Source organism: Hyla sarda, chromosome 11 (assembly GCF_029499605.1).
Source record: "Hyla sarda isolate aHylSar1 chromosome 11, aHylSar1.hap1, whole genome shotgun sequence".
Lineage (NCBI taxonomy): Eukaryota > Metazoa > Chordata > Amphibia > Anura > Hylidae > Hyla > Hyla sarda.
Genome location: NC_079199.1, coordinates 33616333 through 33635658, shown reverse-complemented (window position 1 = coordinate 33635658; position 19326 = coordinate 33616333). Strand labels below are relative to the sequence as shown.

The following is a 19326-nucleotide window of genomic DNA, read 5'->3' as shown; positions in this document are numbered from 1 at the left end:
ATGCTGGGAGTTGTAGTTTTGCAACATCTGGAGGCACACTAGTTGGGAAACATTGTCAGTTTCCTACCTCAGTGCCTCCAGCTGTTGCAATTGTTGCAAAACTATAACTCCCAGCATGCACTGACAGACCATGCATGCTGGGAGTTGTAGTTTTGCAACAGCTGGAGGCACACTGGTTTGGAAACACTAAGTTTGGTTGCAAAACACTTGAAAGTTTATTACTTAGTGTTTCCAAACCAGTGTTCCTCCAGCTGTTGCAAAACTACAACTCCCAGCATGCACGGACAGCCAAAGGGCATGCTCGGAGTTTGCAACAGCTGGATGTTTGCCCCCTCCCCCCAATGTGAATGTACAGGGTACACTCACATGGGCGGAGGTTTACAGTGAGTGCTGCAAGTTTGAGATGGCGCAAATTTTGCGCTGCAGCTCAAACTTCCAGCGGCAAACTTGCTGTGAACCTCTGCCCATGTGACTGTACCCTAAAAACACTACACTACACTGACACTAACCTAAAATAAAAAGTAAAAAACACTACATATACACATACCCCTACACAGCCCCCCTCCCCCCAAAAAATGAAAAACGTCTGGTACGCTACTGTTTCCAAAACGGAGCCTCCAGCTGTTGCAAAATAATAACTCCCAGTATTGCCGGACAGCCATTGACTGTCCAGGCATGCTGGGAGTTTTGCAACAGCTGGAGGCACCCTGTTTGGGAATCACTGGCGTAGAATACCCCTATGTCCACCCCTATGCAAATCCCTAATTCAGGCCTCAAATGCGCATGGCGCTCTCTCACTTTGGAGCCCTGTCGTATTTCAGGGCAACAGTTTTGGGACACATATGGGGTATCGCCGTACTCGGGAGAAATTGCCTTACAAATTTTGGGGGGCTTTTTCTTCTTTAACCCCTTATGAAAAGGTGAAGTTGGGGTCTACACCAGCATGTTAGTGTAAAAAAATAAATTTTTTACACTGACATGCTGGTGTTGCCCTATACTTTTCATTTTCACAAGAGGTAAAAGGGAAAAAAGACCCTCTAAATTTGTAACGCAATTTCTCCCGAGTATGGAGATACCCCATATGTGGGTGCAAAGTGCTCTGGGGGCGCACAACAAGGCCCAGAAGGGAGAGTGCACCATGTACATTTGAGGTGATTTGCACAGGGGTGGCTGATTGTTACAGCAGTTCTGACAAACGCAAAACAATAAATATCCATATGTGACCCCATTTTGGAAACTACACCCCTCACGGAATGTAATAAGGGGTACAGTGAGCATTTACATCCCACTGGTGTATGACAGATTTTTGGAACAGTGGTCTGTGAAAATGAAAAATAAAATTTTTGATTTGCACAGTCCACCGTTTCAAATATCTGTCAAACGCCAGTGGGGTGTAAATGCTCACTGCACCCCTTATTACATTCCATGAGGGGTATAGTTTCCAAAATGGGGTCACATGTGGGGGGGTCCACTGTTCTGGCACCATAGGGGCTTCCTAAATGGGACATGCCCCCCAAAAACCCTTTCAGAAAAACTCACTCTCCAAAATCCCATTGTCGCTCCTTCCCTTCTGAGCCCTCTACTGCGCCCACCGAACATTTTACATACGCATATGAGGTATTTCCTTACTCGAGAGAAATTGGGTTACAAATTTTAGGGTGATTTCTCTCCTTTTACCCCTTGTAAAAATTAAAAAATTGGGTCTACAAGAAAATGCGAGTGTAAAAAATGAAGATTTAGAATTTTCTCCTTCACTTTGCTGCTATTCCTGTGAAACACCTAAAGGGTTAAAACACTTACTGAATGTCATTTTGAATACTTTGGGGGGTGCAGTTTTTATAATGGGGTCATTTATGGGGTATTTCTAATATGAAGATCCTTAAAATCCACTTCCAACCTGAACTGGGCCCTGAAAAATTAAGATTTTGAAAATCTTGAGAAAAATTGGAAAATTGCTGCGGAACTTTGAAGCCCTCTGATGTCTTCCAAAAGTAAAAACTTGTCAATTTTTTAATGCAAACACAAAGTAGACATATTGTATATGTGAATCAATATGTAATTTATTTGGAATATCCATTTTCCTTTCAAGCAGAGACTTTCAAAGTTAGAAAAATGCTAAATTTTCAAAATTTTCATGAAATTTTTAGATTTTTTACCAAGAAAGGATACAAATATCAGTGAAATTTTACCGATAAAATAAAGTAGAATATGTCACGAAAAAACAATCTCGGAATCAGAATGATAAGTAAAAGCATTCCAAAGTTATTAATGTTTAAAGTGACAGTGGTCAGATTTTCAAAAAATGCCCAGGTCATGAAGGTGAAAATGGGCTGGGTCATGAAGGGGTTAATGTAGCTTAAGCATTTCTAAATTATTTTAATGCAATAGCCTACCCCAGATAGTTTGGTCCTGTAATCACATGAAGGTCAGTTATAGAAATACACAAACATATCAAGATATTTGAGACTATTTATGCTGAAACTTGTTGGCAATTTATTTATAGATGTACAACAAATATTTGTGAACAATACACAATATATGTTTCCAGCGTTTTACAATTTATGATACAGTTGCTGCAGCTTAGTGTTCTGAACCCGTATATAAGGATTCTGTAATGTGCACATATAAACAGGTGCATTGTCTTGCAATATCAATATCGTTTTACCAACAAACTCTTTTTATTAAAATGTTCTTTTATATAATGAATTAGCATTTAAAAGTTTTTTTTTTTTTTTTTTTACATCTCGGTTGTCATTTTTCGAAGAAGTTTATTTTCAAAATTGTTTCCCATCTGTTCACTGAAAAAATAGATAATATATACATCATTATAACATTTTACAGGTTATTTGTTATCACAGTGCATTCCAAGCCCTCAACATAGTGGATCACATGGTTCTGTAGTTGTTTGGATAAAAAAAATGGTCGCACTATAAAGTAACTGATGCCTTGGATAAACTGGGGACCTTTATGTGCGGGGGCTTCATTATTAGCCACTAATAAGCCTTAAATACAAGCAGTAATGGAAGAAAATAGCCGTGTTTCTCAAGCTCTAGACAGCCCCTTTAAGTGGACACTGCTCCTAGTTTAAACAAATATAAGGCCAATGACAGATTCATTAAAGGGGTACTCCGCTGCTCAGCGTTTGGAACAAATTGTTCCGAACACTGGAGCTGGGAGCTCGTGACGTCATAGCCCCACCCCCTCAATGCAAGTCTATGGGAGGGGGCGTGACGGATGTCACGCCCCCTCCCATAGACTTGCATTGAGGGGGAGGGGCTATGACATCACGAGCTCCCGGTTCCAGTGAGCTCCCGCCTCCAGCTGAATGGGCCCACAACTCTGAATCAGACTGCATAAAATCTTTGGAAATATTGCTAAACTAATAATTTTCCATGAGGCACATTAGCAGTCTGACTATAGGCTTGAAGTGAATGGTCAAGTGGGTATGAAATAGTTTGCATTGGACCAGGTGGTAAATTTATGATCTACTATAATTGTGGAACAATCTTTAGTCATTTGAACCTGACACGAAATAACATTAGTGGACGCTTGTGGGCTAAGAATGTCATTCCCTTCTAAAAATAAAATAAAGGCTTACGAAACTCGGTAAAGTGGCCAATCCCATTTACTGAGATTACGCTGTTTTGTGCCGATTACCAGGGGTGTGACAGTGTAAAACAATACTGCCGATTCCTCACGTACCTGCTCAGAGCTCAACGTCTATTGTAGCGTAGAGAATGCAGTGCGTGGCTGCCTCCGGACCCCGATCCACCTGCAGGGGGTGGCTGAAAGATGCTTGCGTTACCGATGGCGGTTGCCGAAAGGAAAGGAAAAACCAGGTGTTTTCGGGGGGCGCACACCGCAGGTATCAAAAACCACGGATGCCGTGGATTAGGTTTTGGTTCTTTAATTCACATAGACAACGCGTTTCGAGAGCGGCCAGCTCTCTTTTTTCAAGTCCTCCGTTCGGCAACCGCCAGCGGTAACGCAATCCCATTGGCTGCCTCGCAGAGATCTCTCACCTTGCTGAAGCCCCTCACTTCCTCTTCATGTATTATTACTTGCTATTTACACAGTGCCCGCATATTCCACAGTGCTTGACACGCAACTGAGAGCAGTGATATAGAAACACAAGATGAACAGAACTGTCATACATAAATATGATTGTTTGATTTTCTCCATTTAAAGGGGATAAGATGTCAGATCGCTGGGGTCCCCCTGGATCTACCATGCAGCACCCACCTGTACGGCTTCCGGAACCGCTGGAGGTCCTCAGGCTGAGTCCATCTCGACCACCGGGACGGAAGATCGTGACGTCACACCCCGCCCCTCAATGCAAGTATATGGGAGGGGGCGTGACAGGAACCAGGCACTTCTGGGACGCCATGTGCGGATCATGCGGGTAAGTGTACAATTTCTCAATTTTAAGCCAGCCAGAGCTCTTAAAGTGTACCCGTCGTCCCCAAAAAATTTTTTTATATAGTGTAGATAATACCATTATATGTATATTTGTAATATACATTGGTTAAAAATTGTGTATATTTTTGCGTGAACAAAATGCTGTCCCTGCAGCTATTGCCTGGGTGTCTCTATGAGGAGTCCAAATACAGGAAGTGAGGGTAGGACAAGTGGGGCTCTGTGCAGGCTCCTGGCTTGTCAATCATCCTGATGTATGAGCCAGGAGCAGGTTATAGAGCCTCAGTGCACACTGTCCTGCTTTTTCTCACTTCCTGTATTTGGACTCCTCATAGGAGACACACAGGCAATAGCTGCAGGGATAAACATATACACATTTTTTAACCAATGTATATTACAAAAATATATATATATATATAATGGTATTATCTACATTATATAAAAAGTTTTTGTTTGATGACAGATACACTTAAAAATATTTTTATGTTGCCAGACAACTGTTTAATGGTTGCATCAAGAGCTTTTCCATAGCTTTTCTTACATATTCAGATGCTGTAATAATCTATAGATGGCTGGTCTCATCCATAGTCTCTAATGGTATCCATTCAATGAACACATCAAGGAAAAGCCACATTGGGTTATGAATGACAGAGGCCACTATAAGGCATTTAACATATATATATATATATATATATATATATATATATATATATATATACTGTATTTATCGGGGTATACCACGCACCGGCCTATAACACGCACCCTCATTTTACCAAGGATATTTGGGTAAAAAAAGTTTTTTACCCAAATATCCATGGTAAAATGAGGGTGCGTGTGTGCGCGTGTATACCCCGATATACCCCCAGGAAAGGCAGGGGGAGAGAGGCCGTCGCTGCCCGCTTCTCCCCCCTGCCTTTCCTGGGGTCTAGAGCGCTGCTGTCGGCCCTTCTCACCCCCTGGCTATCGGCGCCGCTGCCCGTTCTGTCCCCCTGACTATCGGTGCTGGCGCCCCATTGCCGTCGCCGATAGCCAGGGGGAGAGAAGCGGCGCCGACAGCCAGGGGGAGAGAAGGGGCAGCGGCACCCATTGCCGGTGCCGCTGCCCCGTTGCCTCTCCCCATCCCCGGTGGCATAATTACCTGAGTCGGGTCCGCGCTGCTGCAGGCCTCCGGCGTGCGTCCCCGGCGTCGTTGCTATGCACGGCGCGGCGCACTGACGTCATGCGCCGCGCCGTTCAGTGCATAGCAACGACGCCGGGGACGCACGCCAGAGGCCTGGAGCAGCGCGGACCCAACTCAGGTAATTATGCCACCGGGGATGGAGGGAGGCAACGGGGCAGCGGCGCCGGCAATGGGTGCCGCTGCCCCTTCTCTCCCCCTGGCAATGGGGCGCCGGCACCGATAGCCAGGGGGTGAGAAGGGCCGACAGCAGCGCTCTAGACCCCAGGAAAGGCAGGGGGAGAGAAGCGGGCAGCGACGGCCTCTCTCCCCCTGCCTTTCCTGGGGGTGTATCGGCGTATAACACGCACACAGACTTTAGGCTAAAAATTTTTGCCTAAAACGTGCGTGTTATACGCCGATAAATACGGTATATATATAGTGGAACTTTTCCTGGTGTATGTTAAACAGAGGTCAAAAACACATTGTGAACCCTATAAAAATAAGAACAAACATCACTTAATGCTAATATACAAAGTAAAGGAACACCCCAGAAAAAACTTATACCAACACTCAGAGATGTTAGGTCTGAGGGGGCGGTGCATGAGGCAAGAATTTAAAGGACCTCAAAGAAAACTGCACTAAGCATAACACAATACAGTGATCCCTCAACTTACAATGGCCTCAACATACAATAGTTTCAACATACAATGGCCTTTTCTGGACCATTGTAACATTAAACCAGACTCAACATACAATGCTACGGACAGTCCAGATCTGCGAAACGTGTCAATGACTGGAAAAACTGACCAATCAAAATGGGCATTCACTGGTAAAACCCCTGTATTACTGAAGTGCATGCACTGAATTCCTGTCTGGTAGCGCCCCCTACAGTGCAGGGAGGTATTACATGTTCTGTACTACTCTTCACCTGTGCCAGGGTTACCTGCTCCTCTGGACACCAAGTAAGGTCGGCTCCATTTTGCTTTTTTAGGACATTTTGTGTAATGTACAGGACCCTGAAGAAGCTCCTTTCCTCTACATAGACATTTACAGCTCCCAGCAGATCTTTCTTACTTTTATATGTAAGAACTTGATTTATCTATATTAGTTATCTACTTATTTTTCTTTAATCCTCACTTTTTTTTCCTATTTTTGGATGACATTTTGGGGCTTCAGAACCAATTACCAGGTTTCCATAGAGTTATGGTCTCAACATACAATGGTCGCCCTGGAACCGATTAATATTGTAACTTGAGGGACCACTGTATATTAGTGTTTCTTTTAGGGTATCGTTCTTCGACCTGTGGCAAAACTGGAGAGAGATCATGCTGCATTGCAGATATTGTAAGTCAGTGGCCACAAACATGACCCTACCAGAAATCGTGGCCACAACCACTTGTGGTTCGCAATATGACCCATTCACCTACATTAGCTGTATTGTAGCAAGATCCCTGCAGTGCGACACAGCGATCTTCATCAGAGTAAATAGAGCGAAAAGTCGCCATGTAGCCCTAGCCTAAGAGCCTTCCTCTGGATCAACACCGAACTCAAAGGAGTAATTTCAACCTTACTATCTATGTAACTAGTCACATAAACTTCACACACTTTTTTTTTAAAATTCTGGATGTTCTCCCATATTAGTTTATGAAATTCAGAGGGTACGGAAAACAAAAGTCAGGTAAATCACAGAATGATGTCCTGATGCTCCCTATATAAGTGTCTACATCAGTGTTTCCCAACCAGGGTGCCTCCAGCTGTTGCAAAACTACAACTCCCAGCATGCCCGGACAGCATTTGGCTGTCCGGGCATGCTGGGAGTTGTAGTTTTGCAACAGCTGGAGGCACCCTGGTTGGGAAACACTGGTCTACATAATAGTGTTAAATATATGACATCACTGTGATGACAATCCACAGCACCAGCATACCATACATAGGCCTTCAGTATGTGTGGATGAGGAAAAATAGTCCATCAGGCATGGGGATAACTAACCTCAGGGGCCCTGCTAAGTGCTATGAGAGCTTCTAAATCATAAGTGATGAGTGCCCTGTTCTTATGATCATACACCAATCAAAGATTTAACCCAATGGCGGAAAGCCTAGGGGGCTCTCAGGTGTGCTTCTTATGCAGAGAGAGAGAGACAGGTAAAGATAATCAGTGGTTTCTGTATCTCTCATTCAATGGGCAGTGACCTCATAAGTACAATGGAAATGGACCCCACTGCTCTTTCATTTATACAATGGGTAATCTCAAACCTGCATAGGTTTTTGACACAAGGCTCAAAACTAGTAACCAGCATTCCCCAATCTCTTCCCATACCAGAAATCCTGGTAACTAACAAGGCACCTAACCAAATACTGGGTAGGATAGGCCATCAATATTCAATCAGCTGGGGTCAGACTGCCAGCATTGCCACCGATGAGGTGACTAAAGGGGCCCATGACGCTTGTGTGATTTGCTGCTGCCTTTTTAAATGTTTCCAAGTGCTTGTCCCTGCGTCGCCGTACTTTTTATAGCGGTAGAGCAAAGCAATGCAACTTTGTCCAATTATAGTGAATGGGGCACTACCTTGTATCACTGCTGGTATAGCGATATCGGAACAAGAGCTGGCATCCACTGAAGAGGCTTTAGAGCGCACACAAGAGCTGATGCCATTTCAGACATTGGTGGAGGTCCTGGGAGTCAGACCCTGCAGATCTATTTTTGATGACCTATACTGCTGCATATATATATATATTATTTTTTTTTTTCCCCCTGCAAATTAGCAGAAAATAAAGGGCTGCATTCTGGTACGATGCATAGTTATAAATGAACACAGTGTGATGAAAGGGTTTTCTTGTCTGCAGCTAAAGAATCTCATTTGCTCTACGTCGTACAAAATGAATGAGCACAATGGATCAGGAGAATCTGTTTCTAAATAAAGATTGTCATCTACACGTAAGCACAAATGTAAGCACACGTGTCGACTATACTGTAGCTTGTAAAATCCAGGGTTAAGAGATAAAGAAACCTTTGTGTTATGCATACAGATTGTCCTTTAAACACAATATATGGATCAGTGGTCTCCAAACTGTGGACCTCAAGATGTTGCACAACTACTACTCCCAACCGGCTGTCCGGGCATGTTTGGAATTGTAGTTTTACAACATCTGGTGGTCCACAGTTTGAAACCACTAATATAGATAGCCTAGGTGAGTTATACGTGCTGTAAATTACCTTAGGATGACGTTTTTGATCTACATATTTATATTAAATGTAGTCGTTCTAAAACTTAATGGTAAACAGACCAAGACCAGTTGGCCTGCAAAACCTGGACACCAGGATTATATTCAATTCAGTAGAATTACAAAGTTCTGGTCCAGTTGCTGTAATGCAGATGCCAAAATTCTGTCACTTTAGAGTCGTTTGAAACCACCATTAGGATGAGGTCAGATGGCTGTATTGTGGATCAATGCAGGAGTCATATATTTAGGGAAAAAACTTGATCGGATTTAGTAAGTAATTCAGAAACCTTTCCTGAGAGTCTTTTTGTGCAAAACATTCCTGATTGCTAATGATGGGTTAAAAATGTGTAAGCCAAACCCACAGATCTGTTGTGTATGCAGAAGTCCTGACTGTCCCTCAATGGCAGATGCCAGGCAAGATAAGGATCGGGCATGCTGGATTTCAAGTGCCCAGTCCTTTTGTTCTTGGTTAGATAAGCTGCCACCAGAAGAGAGGTCTAGTAGTGGCCTTCTACCTATTGAGAACAACTGCACTTTCAGCCAAGCTGAGCGTGCATGTGTATGAGGGATCGGTGGAGATCAGCCACAGATTTGCCTTTAGAGCAGCCCATATAGTGATCCCTATTAGTGTAACTCATAGGCACACTGAAGTAAATACATGTGTCCACCTTCTATGTGCAAAACAGACCCAATTGATTGTCAGCATCACTGGCAGTATAGTATGCAGGTTTTGGTCAAGTCAAAAGGTCATATTTTACATTTTGGAAAATGTGTAAACTCTAATGACATCACTGACGATTCTGTGTTGTAGAGTATGGGAAGTTTTCAACACAGAAGCCAAAGTTTTGCGCAGATCATCACAAATCACCACAGAGAGTACCAGGAAGTCATGGGGTTAAAAATTAGGCATAAATAACCCATAAAAACAACCATATGGCAAAGATGTATATTACAAGCAATGTGATTCCTATGTTAAAAGCTTCTTCAGTTCCATCACCAGTAGATAAAATCCATCTCAAATAGTAAACAGCGTTAAAAATAAATGTATAATCCTAATGTAGTGGTCAGGTGAGTCGCCAGAGAGTCCTTATCAAGATGCAATGCTGGATAAGATTTCAATAAGATTGTCAAATCCATAGAGATAACCATCTTCTCGGTTCCCCTCTTGCCAGGCAATGCGGTGATTCAGAGTTTGTCCCTCTGGCAGCGGTGTTGTTTTTCCAAAATCTATAAGCCATACGTTACACTTTCCTTTCTTGTCATGTACAAACAGCAAGGAGCTTCCGATTACCTAGCAGAAAGCACAGATAAATTTTTTGTCATTACAGAACTGAACATTTGTGAATAGATGACAACTACTGTGTATATCCCTGACTGTGAGAAAGATCCTGTTGGTGGTAGAAGCCTTCAATAGGGAGGCAAACTGTAAAATGACATTTCTATTCAGCCGCAAAAAATGAAAAATTACATGAAAAGAAACTCTGGTACATTCTGTTTTCCTTCTACAGAACTGTATTCACATGTGGAACAATTGAACAGATTATACCGGGAGACTAGATACACATATGCAGTTATTGCCGGAGGCCTACAAATGCTACATGCTAAGACTCGCTGGAAAAGCCTTGCTCCAGTAAAGCAAAAAAGGGCATACAAAAAGAACTTGGGTCAATAGTAAAATAAAACTAAACAACACAATTCAAATCGTCTGCAGCAAAGCACGGAGGAATAGTCTGTGGGTGGAGGCACAACTTAGACACCATAATAACATGTCCCACTCCTAGTGGGCGAAGCCTTTAAAGTGGTTCCTGAAACAACATGGTCAATAAGGATTCTCACTGTCATACATAGAAATACTTCCCATTATTTGCATGTAAAACAGAGATGATTTAAGGGCGCAAACCCAAATTCCATTATAACATAAAAAACTGTACCTCTACTTTATTTCATGTGTAAGACTGGTAACAGGACCCTCTCCCCATAATGTACGGTAGACAGCATACCAGGCTTATATTTTTAAATGTTAGTGTATTTTAAAACTATATTTTACATGTTACCCAGATATATCAAAAAATGAGATTGCACCAGGTCTCACTCCTAAGACCTGCTGTGATTGCAAGCTACAGCCAGTTGAAGTGCATGGCAGTGCACGCCTCATTTACTGGCTGTCAATCAAATCTGACCTTTTCTTTGCATAAGTATATGCAGAGAAAAGGTCGGATCTGCTGGCCAGCCAGGGGATGGAGTTGGCTTTCAGCTTGCAATCACAGCGGAGCACAGGAGTGAGACCTGGCTTTAATATAAACTTTTGATCTCTGGGCAAAAGTTGTTTTAAATGACACTAACACTTTACAGTGTTTTTTAAGGAGTCTTGCACAAAAAGCTTTTGCAAAATCAATTGTCATGTTGTGTACATAATAATAACGTGCTTAAAGGTTCTTCATTTAATTACTACATGGGTCAAGATGTTATGCGAGAACATTTAAGTAAGAAAAATAAAATACACTCCTGCATCCTCCTTCTAGTGCTCTTCCTTTTCTGTAGTTACCTGGTGCCAAAACATGTCATAGTGCTGTGCTCAGCAATCTTAGCCAATCACATATCCCCCTACTACTCATATGCTCTCTACTCTACAGAAAGAGAGAGAGAGATATATAGAGAAAAAGAGCAAAAACTTCAATTGCAGCTGTTGCTTCCCTGGTGTTTAAAGTATTTTTGTGTATTTTTTTGGCACAAGTGAATGCTGCCCTGCATGTTTCGGTTTGGACTACAATTATTTTGTGGGTATCTGGATAATGCCCACTTAGAACATGCACCACACCACTGAAGATACCGCTGTGACTCAGTGGTGATCACAAGGGCGGGGGTCAATTGTTCCCCAAGTGAATGGATCAGCAGGTGCATCCCTAGACATCACTCCATTCACTGTCTCTGGGACTTCAGAATATTGCTGAGTGCTTGGAAGTCCCGTGGAGAATAAACAGAGCGGTGGCAGAGCATTCACATTGCTGCGCGATTGATTTGGAGGACAAGTGACCTCCATTCTTGAGATTGGTGGGGGTCCCAGTGGTCCAACCCTCTTGATAAACTTCCCTATCCTGTGGACAATCTTAGGAAAACCAATTTGAAATATTATTTTATTTAAAAAAATTACGAAATTTAAGATTTTTAAAAAAAAATCTTGTACAGGATGGCTTATTGTGTAAAAAAAGAAAAAAAACTACACACAATTGGTATCACCCTAATTATAAACTGGACATTTGGTATCCGCCTCTTAAAAGTCAGAATAAAAGGTTATCAAAAAGTTGTATGTGCCCCAAAATGGTCAATATTAAAATACAGTTACGACAAGGCTGATCTTAAGTGGATTAGCTACTTTACACTCCTTCTACTGTCTCTCATCCCCAGACATGCATGTAAAGAAATTGTATACCAGTTAAGTATTGATATCCCATTCAGGACATATTGAGAGCATGCTGGCCTTTCCTATAGTTTTTTATGTGTTTATGATGTTCTCTAGCTGTTGGTGTTTCCTTTGCCGCACCTAGTAATCGGTAATCTCTAGACTTCAGACTAGATACCGAGTGTCAATAATTAACTTACCTCATGATGTCTGAAGAACTCTGAAGACTCCACAATACTTCTAATTTCCTGTAGTCTAGCCAGATACTTCTTCTGCAGAATATAACAAAACATTGTAAAATTAGTGGGTGAGAGCAAATGGTCCGGCACTAACAGGACTAGGACTCAGGTGAGCCAACCATCAATGATAGTGGTGAGCGTGGAGAACTTCGGATGTATCATGGGTAGCGGTGGTGCATATATCCAAAATAGCAAATATCCAAAGATGAAAAAAAAAAAAAACAGGATTGCACTCACCATCCAACAAATCTTTATTCAATACCAGACATGACAAGGATGGTGTGGAGGCGGGGGACGTGAACCGGAACAGACCGTTTCGCGCACTTACGGTGCTTCTTCCAGCCGGTATACCGGCTGGAAGAAGCGCCGTAAGTGCGCGAAACAGTCTGTGCCGGTTCACGTCCCCCACCTCCACACCTGCACACCTTGCTTGTCATGTTTGGTATTGAATAGAGATTCGTTGGATGGTGAGTGCAATCCTGTTTTCTTTTCATCTTTGTAAAATTTGTATTGTGTTTATATACTTATGAAATAACTTTATAGTAGACAACAACAAACTTTACTTCTTTTTACTATGAGTAGCTCTCAAAATCAAAGTGTTATTCCAGCTGAAACCCCATTTAACCTATCTACAGGGCAGATGATAAATGTTAGGTTAAAGAGGACTGACTGCTGAAACCATCATCAATCGCTAGTATGGGGCACCAGTGTCTTCCATAGAGTTGTTTGGAGCAATATGGTGCCTATCACACCCCAAAGACCGTATGAGCTAGTGGGAGGGATGGAGGTCTGGGGTACCCCCTTCTTTCAGCTGTCTGAATACCACAATGGTTCATCCACTGTGGATAGCTGTTTATTCCAACCATTTATTTTTACCAGTCTACATACCAAAATGATCATATTTCCATCAATAAATTCTAGGAATGCTTTGTGAACTTGGTCCCGAGTTTTTGTTGTCTTGAAGTTCGTGTTGCAGGTCCCATCACCTTTCTGAAGAATTAAGAGAACATTGAGAACATTAGTCTAGAGTTACAAGAACTGAGGAAATAGACACCAACCAGTGCTACTTAAAGGGGTATTCCAGGCAAAACCTTTTTTTATATATATCAACTGGCTCCGGAAAGTTAAACAGATTTGTAAATTACTTCTATTAAAAAATCTTAATCCTTCCAATAGTTATTAGCTTCTGAAGTTTTCTGTCTAACTGCTCAATGATGATGTCACGTCCCGGGAGCTGTGCATGATGGGAGAATATCCCCATAGGAGCTGCACAGCTCCCGGGACGTGAGTCATCAGAGAGCAGTTAGACAGAAAACAACAACTCAACTTCAGAAGCTAATAACTATTGGAAGGATTAAGATTTTTTAATAGAAGTGATTTACAAATCTGTTTAACTTTCCGGAGCCAGTTGATATATAAAAAAAAAGTTTTGGCCTGGAATACCCCTTTAACACTGAGATTATATTTTATCAGTTTCTATTGCTGCAATGTATAAGTAAATAAGCATGATAGCATTTACAGCAGTGATGCCTGACTAGTGGCCCTCACTTTCCTCATGTTTGGCCCCCAGGGGCAGGCAAATTAACATGTTTAGACATAATAAAGATCAGTGCTGAGTTCTCTGACCAACCATAAGGAAAAGAAAAACTAGTGTTTTGAGGGGAAATGCAAGTCACAAATACAGCTGTGTCAAAAAGTATGTGCTTGTGTGTCTAACCTTTGACCCAACTAAATGTGATCTATGACTATTTAATGAACTCAAGAGCATTATTTAAGGCCTCAGATAACATGATTGGTACACCACCACAATACATTTTGATAGGACCAGAGAATTCATTTAAGAGTTAAAGGGGAACTCCGGTGAAAAACTTATTTTTTTTTTAAATCAACTGGTGCCAGAAAGTTGAACAGATTTGTAAATTACTTCTATTAAAAAAAAAATCTTAATCCTTCCTGTACTTATTAGCTGCTGAATACTACAGTAGAAATTATTTTCCGTTTGAAACACAGTGCTCTCTGCTGACATCTCTGTCCATTTTAGGAACTGTCCAGAGTAAAAGGAAATCCCCATAGCAAACATATGCTGTTCTGGACAGTTCATAAAATGGACAGAGATGTCAGCAGAGAGCACTGTGGTCATGATGTCAGCTGAGAGCACTGTGCTCATGATGTCAGCAGACAGCTCTGTGTTTCAAAAAGAAAAAGAATTTCCACTGTAGTATTCATCAGCTAATAAGTACAGGAAGGATTAAGATTTTTTAATAGAAGTAATTTACAAATCTGTTTAACTTTCTGGCACCAGTTGATTTGAAAAAAAAAAAAAAAAAAAAAAAAAAAAAGTTTTTCACCGGAGTACCCCTTTAAACCATAGCACACTGACCTTAATACCCTCGATCCTAAATCCCAATGTTGAAGTTGAGCTAATAGTCTCTCTCCATTGCATGTATCGGGGTTTGGTAACGGCTTGATGCGCACTTTCCTCTTCTGTCGGCGCACGAGGATCCACCTCAATCATCTTCTTATACATGTCCTTCCTTAGCTTGGGCTTACCACGGGCCTTAGTCAACTCCTCTTCCAAATATGTCCTGTAAGATGATGAAGATATAAACAAATTGAGCTCAAACAGATAAAACATGTCACATATGCAAAGGTATGTCCTCTTTGCCTATTACAGAGGACTTCCACGCATTCTGACACCAGTTTACAAGTTCATGTATTATTGTCTATTGACTCTAGCACTTCTGCTTCTCTACCACAAACTTCCTGTCACTTTTTGTAACTTTTCTTCCTTTGCGTAATCTATAAACAGAGATTCCGTTCTATCCGTGTCCTGAGATTGTGTCACTAGGCACATGTCCCATTCCCCTTTTTGGACAAGAGATGATTTTTCCACATTATGGAAGAAAAAAAAATATGTTAACAAGCATAGTTGTGAATGTGATTAAGAACAGGCCAGGTGATAAAAATGTCTAAGAAAGACTATTCATCCCAATATTGAAGATCCTAACACCACAAATAGAGACAGACTGTAGTCAAAACAGTGCGTCTCTGTTTAATGTTCTCTTGGATTTCTCTAGATATTTATGGGATGTGGGAAATATGGCAGGTGAGGCATGCAACAATTGTGCTCCTAATATGTCATTTTTTTGTGGTCTAAAAAGTTGTTGTGATGTCTGTTAAAGGAGTACTGCAACAAAAGACAACTTATCCCCTATACACAGGATAGGGGATAAGCGACTGATTGCGGGGGTCCAACCTTTGAACTTTGAACTTCCTGGTAGCCTGACTACACTGTTAAATAGCTGACATCAGATGTAATGCTGCTTTGAGGTAAGAATAAGAGTGTGGAGATTTGCTGCTGGTCAAATACCCAGCATTCTCCTAGATATGTTCACTGACCGGCTCACAAACATTTCCTAAGGCTAGGTTCACATCGCCGTTGTGCTCTGACCCCTTCAGGGTCCGTTCAGACCTTTTTTGTTGTTGTGCTGAACAGACCTTGAACAGGTCGCAGGAAAACTGACACTTCCATGTCCTGACAGATTCCATTGACTTGAATTGTAAAACAAGGAAAAACAGGCGCTCCCTTGTGGAGAATCAACGGGATCACAGGTGTGTGGGAGGGGAGGGAAAAGGCAAAGGCTCACTCTGCCATGTTATGTGCACTCCCACTCAACCAGGATATGCGTTTGATAAGAGGATCCCGGTCTGCAGCCTTCCTAAAAACAGTAAGGAGATGTATGGCAAACTTCGAGGAGGATAGGAATTCCGGCGCTGACCAAGGAGGTGACAATGGAGCCAGGTGTGTAACGAACAGATTTAATCCAATGCGACGCGTTTCACCGCGCAAGCGCGGTGAAACGCGTCGCATTGGATTAAATCTGTTCGTTACACACCTGGCTCCATTGTCTCCTCCTTGGTCAGCGCCGGAATTCCTATCCTCCTCGAAGTTTGCCATACATCTCCTTATTGACTTGAATTGGGTCAGTCGGGTGTCCAGTATTTTAGGGGAGTTGAGCGGAAAAAAATGATCGGACATATAGTATTTTTTCTCCACTCAGCTCCTATCTTTCCAATGGACTGAGCGATAGAGCTTCTTTTACCAGAGCACAGCCGCCATGTGAACACAGCCTATTCTGGTAATAAGGAAAAATAGGTTCCATGCCCTAATCAATACAATGGCCCAAATTTATCAATCCGAGAGAAATATGTGTTAGAAAGCAAGCAACCAAACAACAGCTTAGCTTTTATTTTACCAGAGCAATTTTAGAATAGAAAGATGAGCTGCGAATGGTTTCTTTTTCCTAATGGCCCCAATTTACTTAAAGGGGTACACTGCCCCTAGACATCTTATCCCCAGTTCCAAAGGATAGAGGATAAGATGTCTGATCGCAGGGGTCCCGCCGCTGCGATCTCGGCTGCGGTACCCCAGACATCCGAACTTTGCTCTATGCCGGATGATTGGCCATGCGGGGCGGAAGCTCGTGACATCACGGCCACGTCCCACTTATGGCGTCACAGCCACGCCCCCTCAATGCAAGTCTATGGGAGGGGGAGTGACGGCCGCCACGCCCCCTCCCATAGACTTGCATTGAGGGGGCGTGGCCGTGATGTCACGAGTTCTAGCATCACACTGCGCTAGAACTAAATGCACCATAATTACTTGGTAACATGCACAACAATAATAAATAAGAAGAATATACAATTCAAAAACCCAAACAAAAAAACACCCACACTATTAAAAGGGGTACTCCGATGCTCAGCGTTTGGAACAAACTTCTGAACGCTGGTGCAGGCGCCGGGAGCTTGTGATGTCATAGCCCTGCCTCCTTGTCCCTTGTAACATCACGCCCCACCCCCTCAATGCAAGTCTATGGGAGGGGGCGCGATGGCTGTCACGTCCCCTCCCATAGACTTGCATTGAGGGGGCGGGGCGTGACATCATGAGAGGGGGGGGGGGCTATGAGGTCACGAGCTCCCGGCTCCAGCGTTCGGAACAGCTTGTTCCAAACGCTGAGCAGCGGAGTACCCCTTTAAATCAATTCCCGCAGTGTCTCTAATCTTACACTCTACACTCTACTTTATATATTAATGGCTGCAAAACAAACAGAGCTGAAACAGCCTCACTAAGAATATTCCAAAAAATATAAACAACAATAAAAAGGCAGCATCACTAGTCTTGAGACAAGTCAAATAAATACAATATTGATTTCAATTTGAAGTAAATTTCTCCTTCTGGCTCAGGCATTGCTCATCTATCAGAAATAACTTGCAGTTCGCTGAGTGCTCCATTCAGCATGCAGCGCCCCCCAGCAGACAGCCAGGTTAGTCACTTTGTGCAGCCTAGTCCATGCCCCCTTTCGGTTGTCACTCTTCTCGCTCCCTCTGCAGTTTTTAGACCTGCCCATAACCAAACCAGTCCACAGTCGATCGCCAATATAATTACGGAACATTATATATATATTTTCATATATTTTTTTTATTTTATATACATATTTTTTGATATTTTTTTGGGTATTTTTATAGGTGATTATTACCACTAGGGCCCAGTGTTTTTTTCACCCCCTTTCATTACATCTGTGCCAGAGTACTAAATAGTGCAATTTATTCTATTGATTTTATATATTAAATAAAATTGTTAACTAAAGCAAACCTATTTTATTTGAATATCATTATGTACCTTTTGGGGTAAAATCCTTGAGGATTGGTTATACATTTCTTCTTCTATATTTTATTCTTGGCCGTTGGGTTTCGGCTTATAACCAAATATATCCTCGGTTTGTGAGCTGCACACACATTGTATTTTTAGATTTGTAAATTACTTCTTTAAAAAAATCTTTACCCTTCCAGCACTTTTTAGCAGCTGTATACTACAGAGGAAATTCTTTTCTTTTTGAATTTCTTTTTTGTCTTGTCCACAGTGCTCTCTGCTGACACCTCTGTCCGTGTCAGGATCTGTCCAGAGCAGCATAGGTTTGGGGATTTTCTCCTGCTCTGGACAGTTCCTGACACGGACAGATGTGTCAGCAGAGAGCACTGTGGACAAGACAAATAAGAAATTTAAAAAGAAAAAAATTCCCTCTGAAGCATACAGCTGCTAAAAAGTACTGGAAGGGTAAAGATCTTTTAATTGAAGTAATTTACAAATCTGTTTAACTTTCTGGCACCAGCTGATTTAAAGTACCTCTTTAACTATAATGGTGACTACGATCTGGTAATTTTCTTGGCATGTCAGATTTTTGGCATGGACTGAAAATCGTGGCAGACCACGATTTTCAGTGCGAGTCAAAAATCGGATCCCCTGAGAAAATGACCAGATCGTAGTCATTAGCTGACTAGGATCGGGTCCGCAGCCCCATAATAGTCACTGTAATGGCTCCGTATCTGTCAGTACCTGTCCGTACACAGATACGATTTGAGCTTCCGAAATCGTATCTGTGCATCGGCAGGTCAAATCGTGGTGGGAATGCAGCCTTAGTATATGTGCTATACACAATTGTCATAGCACATAACTATCTGCTTATGCCAATGGATTGTACTAACCAAAACTGGTATCCCACAGACTAGGATGACACCAGCTCTGATGGGCAATTTAGTGCTGCATTTCCTTATGGTGAAGTTATATGAATACACATTTATATATTTTTCTACATACTTTATGTGGCTGTTTCAGCTTTTTTGTATACATTTTTACTCATAAATATGCACATTTGGGTGAATTTCCAAGCAACTGAGAAAATTATTGAAAACCTTTTATATGAGCAAACTGATAGTAATCAGCAGAGTAACTAACCGAGCCAGGTCACAAGCAATTCACCTGTTTACTTGTGGCTTCACACACATAACAATTTATCTCATTTTTACAACTTAACAGCTTTCGGAAATTGACC

At 42.0% G+C, this 19326-nt stretch overlaps 1 protein-coding gene across 1 annotated transcript in view; it reads right to left on the bottom strand.

Moving 5' to 3' along the window:
* Positions 1-9884: 9884 nt before the first annotated feature.
* The window catches only part of ITPKA (inositol-trisphosphate 3-kinase A), a 104714-nt gene continuing 95272 nt past the window's right edge, over positions 9885-19326 (bottom strand). The window contains exons 4-7 of the mRNA XM_056546787.1: positions 14817-15021; positions 13325-13426; positions 12398-12469; positions 9885-10088 (exon numbers count right to left, since the gene is read on the bottom strand). Of these exons, the coding sequence (XP_056402762.1) occupies positions 9888-10088; positions 12398-12469; positions 13325-13426; positions 14817-15021 (580 nt within the window). The 3' untranslated portion in view covers positions 9885-9887. The remainder of the gene's footprint in view (positions 10089-12397; positions 12470-13324; positions 13427-14816; positions 15022-19326) is intronic.